The 5,622-nt window shown below is 40.9% G+C and overlaps 1 protein-coding gene across 1 annotated transcript in view; it reads left to right on the top strand.

The window, feature by feature from the left end:
- The window catches only part of SYNE1 (spectrin repeat containing, nuclear envelope 1), a 534,160-nt gene that overhangs the window by 259,717 nt on the left and 268,821 nt on the right, over nucleotides 1-5,622 (top strand). The window contains 6 exon segments of the mRNA XM_012646782.1: nucleotides 822-1,139; nucleotides 1,874-2,029; nucleotides 2,179-2,349; nucleotides 2,916-3,242; nucleotides 4,542-4,694; nucleotides 4,989-5,156. Of these exon segments, the coding sequence (XP_012502236.1) occupies nucleotides 822-1,139; nucleotides 1,874-2,029; nucleotides 2,179-2,349; nucleotides 2,916-3,242; nucleotides 4,542-4,694; nucleotides 4,989-5,156 (1,293 nt within the window).

Below are 5,622 nucleotides of genomic sequence, written 5' to 3'. Positions count from 1 at the left end.
TATATTGGTACTTTCAATGTTTTTGGTGGGATTTGACTTGATTCCTTTTACTGTAGGTAATTGATCAAGTGACAGTATGGATTATTTTTCCTTAAAAATACAAGTATATAATATTGTTTTACCACCATCTTTAAGGATATAAGTTTCTTTCGTTCTATAAAAAATAGCTTGTGCCCTTCAAGACTTGGTTCATACTAAAATTTGTAGGGTAAATCTCTGAGGCTTAACTTCAGCGGAGGAAAGATACTTTGCCCCTGGGAGCACCTGGGAGACACATGTGATGAACCAAACTCCCAGGCTTGGGTGCCCTGTATTCTTTGGGTCCAACTTTTCTTGGCCACCACAATTTCCTAAAGTACAACTTTGGCAAAAGATCCCTCCTTAGCAAAAAGAGAGTTCATTGTTCTTTTCTCAGCCACAAACGTACACTGAGCCCATTCAGTGTCAAAACAAGAAGCCTGAGGACTTTAAGCAGATTATGAGCCATAGTAAGCCTCGGTTATTCCTTTAAACAATAGCCCTTCACTTATATGTGTTTTTCCTCGTAAGCTGAAAAGTCATATTTCAGAAACTATTGATTGAGAAAAATATTGGTGGGGTTGAGTGTGTAGATTATTTTAATTGGAAATTTTTCAGAATCTTTCTCTTGACTTGGGAGACAATATTCAGTGTTAGGGACACATTTTTGTATAAGGCAGAATAAAATCACTTTTTTCTAATATCTGAAGTTCAAGGTGGCACAGTTGGCTTGAGTGAGACATGCTAACCCCCGCAAGAATGAATATGACTGAAGCGTGACGGCTGTACTTTTCTTCCTGCAGGAGCTCCAAGTGCGCTGCGCAGAGGGGCAGGCCCTATTGAACTCGGTGCTGCACACCAGAGAGGACGTGATCCCTTCGGGCATCCCCCAGGCAGAGGACCGGGCTTTAGAGTCTCTCCGGCAGGACTGGCAGGCTTACCAGCACAGACTGTCTGAGACCCGAGCTCAGTTCAATAACATAGTGAACAAATTGAGGCTGATGGAGCAAAAGTTTCAGCAAGTAGATGAATGGCTAAAAACAGTGGAGGAGAAAATTATTCTCAGGACGAGACGTCAGTCTAACCGAGCAACCAAGGAAATACAGTTACATCAGACGAAGGTACAATGCATGTAAATTCCTGATCTTTGTCAAAGCAGCAATTATCTTACATAATTTGTATCAGTAAAATATGTAGTAACTTTTGTCCAAGGATTAGGTTTTACAAAATCGCTTTCTGCTTGCTTAGAAATTTACAATAAATTACAATGGAGCATTCCTCTTACAGCAATTATTTTATAGGTTAGTCTTTGATAGAATGTAGTTTAATGGAACTATTTTGTATTTTCTTCCCATAAGCTATTACCTTGTTTTGTAAAGATACACAAATGCTAGTATCACAATTAATTAAGTTTATGATTCGATATGAAATTGCCCGAATATAGGGCACGGAAATAGTACTTGATAATTAGTTTTATTCTAATTTTTATACAATTTCGGTGTATACATCCAAAATAATGCTCAGGCCTAGACAATTTCTTTTCTTTATTCGTCTGTTTTAAAACTGATCTAAGTGCAACAGAAGATATAAAAATATATGCCACTTTGGGTTTTTTAAAAATTTTCTGAAGTGTCAATATATAAAAGTATCCAAACTCGTAAGCATGCAGTTTCTATTGAATTGTCGCAATGCGATTTTTCGCAAAGATAATATATGACACGTTTTCAAAATTACGTCTCAAAATAAATATATTTGAAACATATACTGAAGTGTTTCCTATTAAGAAGATATATATTTGTCTTATTCAAGAATGGCTAAGATTGACTCTTTCCCCCCAATATTGACATCATTGCAGAAGTGGCACGAGGAGGTGACCGCGTACAGAGATGAAGTTGAGGAAGTGGGCGCTGGAGCGCAGGAGATCCTGGACGAGAGCCACGTGAGCAGCAGGATGGGCTGCCAGGCCACCCAGCTGACTTCCAGATACCAGGCCCTGCTCCTCCAAGTGCTGGTGAGCAAACCCCGGCTGCTCGGTACGGGCCAGCAAACTTCGTGAGCCCAAAGGGCCTTCCTTTCATTAATTTCCAGTGCGGATACATATTTACAACAAAGACCCACAGGTCTGTGACTCACTGTTCAATTTTCTCTTTTCTTTCAAAGGAACAAATAAAATTCCTGGAGGAAGAGATCCAGAGTTTGGAGGAATCAGAGTTATCCCTCAGTTGCTATTCTGATTGGTATGGATCTACTCATAAAAACTTCAAGAATGTGGCGACCAAGATTGATAAAGTAGATACAGCCATGATGGGGAAAAAATTGAAGACGTTGGAGGTAGGCATGCATCCTTCGGATTTGTTTCTAGCCTTATCTCTTTCCCAGAGCTGCCCTGTTGTCCTGCAGGGACACATTGGAAGCACACATGTTCATCCTGACCCCATACGGCTGATGAGCCTCAGCTCGTCATTTCACTAGAAATACTAAGTTGACTCTTTAAGGCCAAAAGCTGGCTTTCATTTATCTGTGATATGTTGTCATCTGAAAGACTTACACATGGCTGCCACGAAAGTCTTAGCTAAATTCCAGTGTGACACAGTCATTCTCAAATTTATGGCCCAATACCTTAAAAAGGAATTTTAACTCAGATCTTTAGGGAGATTGCTAAGGATGAGAGAAACATCAAGTTCTTTTTCAATTCTCTGATTTGGAAACGATATGTTAATCAAGACTTTTCTATAGTGTAGAAAAGAAACCAGGTTCCTAATCCCTGGCAGGTCAAGTCTGGTTCTAAACTTCAGCAACTTATTTTAAGGGGAAATAGGTGGACTCAAGAACGGGACTTGAAAGCCTTTTCTTTAAGACTAACTCTTTATTTGCTTCCTACTTACTCTCTCTTTCAGGTTTTGCTAAAGGACATGGAGAAAGGCCACAGTTTGCTAAAATCAGCCCGGGAGAAAGGAGAGAGGGCTCTTCAGTACTTGGAGGAAGGCGAGGCAGAGACGTTAAGAAAGGAGATCCATGGTCATGTGGAGCAGTTGGAGGAACTGACCAGCACTGTCAGGAAAGAGCACATGGCCCTGGAGAAAGGTCTTCATCTAGCAAAGGAATTCTCAGATAAATACAAAGCACTGACTCAGTGGATAGCAGAGTACCAAGAAATCCTTCATATTCCTGAAGAACCCAAGATGGAATTATATGAAAAGAAAGCTCAGTTATCTAAATACAAGGTAGTGCATTGCTACTCCTTGGCAGCTGCATGCAGAGGGCATGCAGGGACTGCACGGGAGGGAGGTGATTCCTGGTGTGTGTCCCCCACAGTGGGTGCTGGAAAACATCCTGCACTTGTCTGTTCTGTTGGTGGCCAATGGTGTCATGACCCTATGCAGATTTATTTTGTTAAATACACTACCTCGGAGTTATTTTTCCATTTGGGAATCTGATACCCAAATATTGTATCAACAAATTTATTGGCTGTATGTATCAATTAATTAATCAATCAATAGAGGTCTTTTCTGACAGTGTGATCCAGGTGTATGGATCCTCCATTTAAACCTTGCTGGCACCAGGATCCCACACTACAGATTTTAGCCGACCCATGTAGAAGGCTTCCCTTCACCTTCTGGTACCCAGGGCCTAGAAGCTGACCTATAAGAAAATGAGATATATTTGTAAGAAAATAAGTTCTGATTAATGAATTATAACTAAACACCTGAGAAATTAATTTTTGAAAGAATAAATAGAGTGTAGATATAGCTATACGTGATATAGATACAGGTATTTCACCTGCTCAAATTTTCAAAACAATTATCGAAGCTTATATATGGAATAATTTGTGTTGTGAATTTGATCTAGATGATTTAGTGACAGTCTTCAAGAATTACAGTGTGGTCGCTTACCCCGAAGGTTTCCCCATTGGAAGCTTTAGTGAGCGCCTCCTCCAACCAATATGTCTATTTCTAGCCTTGGTTTCTCTGCCAAGCCTGACAGCTTGTCTTTGAAGATGCCACATAAGAAACACAGCCTCTGCTTCCCCACCCCAGCCCCACTGAGCTTCTGATATATTTGAATAGAGCTTTCAGCCTGTCTCAGCAAGGTGGCAACTGGAAATTTTCTCCCTAACTCCACATCTAGCTCAAGGGGGAACTGATTTCATGTCCTCAAAATCAAAAGATAGTGGCCTTACTCCTCTTCATTTTATGTCGAGGTTTCTTTTTTATTCTGTTGAAAGGAATAAGTTGGAAGCCAGAAATATGAACTATGTTAAATTTAGCCAAATGTATTTCTTTTCCATTCTTTCTTCTCCACAGTGAAGGGCTATTTGATGTGTTACGCTTTTTCTGTATTTAAAAACTGTGTCAGCCATCATAAATCATTCTCTCCTTAATGTTTTACACTTGTGGATTCATAAGATACGTCCCGGATCTTTCTTTGAGGTGGATGGTCTCATGGCTGCCACAGGCATATGTGTATGTTCGTCTTGTGCACAGAGATAAAGCTGGCTCTTCTTTTCTTCTTTGTAATTCAAGTCACTTCAGCAAATGGTGCTGTCCCATGAACCAACAGTAAAGTCAGTGAGAGAAAAGGGTGACACTCTTCTGGAACTGGTGCAGGATGTTACTTTAAAGGACAAAATAGACAAACTTCAAAGTGATTACCAGGACCTGTGCAGTGTAGGAAAGGTAAGGAGAGATCAGAATAAACAATTCAGCAATTGTTTATTGGCCACAGTATGGGTCCTAATTCCTTTCTCTCTGTCAGATAATTTTAAGGGCTGGTATGGGTCAATATTTTTCCTTTTATTCAGATGGGTATTTAAATGGCATAGTGACTCTGTTTTTTCCATCTCTAGTTGTTTTCGGATATAAGTAACTCTACCTGTCATGTGAGTTTACACTGGGTTTTTTGAAATACAAAACAGTTTTGAGTAAGTTTTTCATTTGAAAGTCACCTCTAATGGGTACCTGGTTTTACAGGAGCACGTCGTTAGTATGGAGGCGAAAGTCAAAGACCACGAGGACTATAATAGTGAGCTCCAAGAGGTCGAAAAGTGGCTGCTGCAGATGTCCGGCAGGCTGGTGGTGCCCGACCTCCTAGAGACAAGCAGCCTGGAGACAATTACCCAGCAACTGGCCCACCACAAGGTACACCTGCTCTCTATGGGACGGATTTACCAGCCCTGCCTCTGTGTGTGTGTGTATACTGTATGTGTGTGTACACTGTGTGTGTGTGTGTGTGTGTGTGTGTGTGTGTGTGTGTGTGTGTGTACAGCAGCATCTTTGGATTATAATCATTGTACCTAAACGATCAGGTCTGAGACTCAAGCACCTCTGACAATTGAGAGCAGTTGAACTTGATATTTAAGTGAATCACGCACAGTTGAATCCTGGCATTCGACTTCTGAACACGTCGGATTTTTTGCCAGCTAATAGTTTTATCCCCGAATTTCGTCCTTATGGAGTCTATTTTAAAAAAGTGCAATCAAAGACAGGATACAGGACTAGTAAGCAGAAAGTCTGGATTCTGGCTGGGCATGGTGGCTCACGCCTGTAATCCTAGCACCCTGGGAGGCCGAGGCGGGCAGATTGTTTGAGCTCAGGAGTTCGAGAC

This window comes from Propithecus coquereli, unplaced genomic scaffold (assembly GCF_000956105.1).
Source record: "Propithecus coquereli isolate 6110/MARCELLA unplaced genomic scaffold, Pcoq_1.0 Scaffold25, whole genome shotgun sequence".
NCBI lineage: Eukaryota > Metazoa > Chordata > Mammalia > Primates > Indriidae > Propithecus > Propithecus coquereli.
The sequence above is the reverse complement of the archived record's forward strand: the minus strand, read 5'-3'. Positions and strand labels throughout refer to the sequence as shown.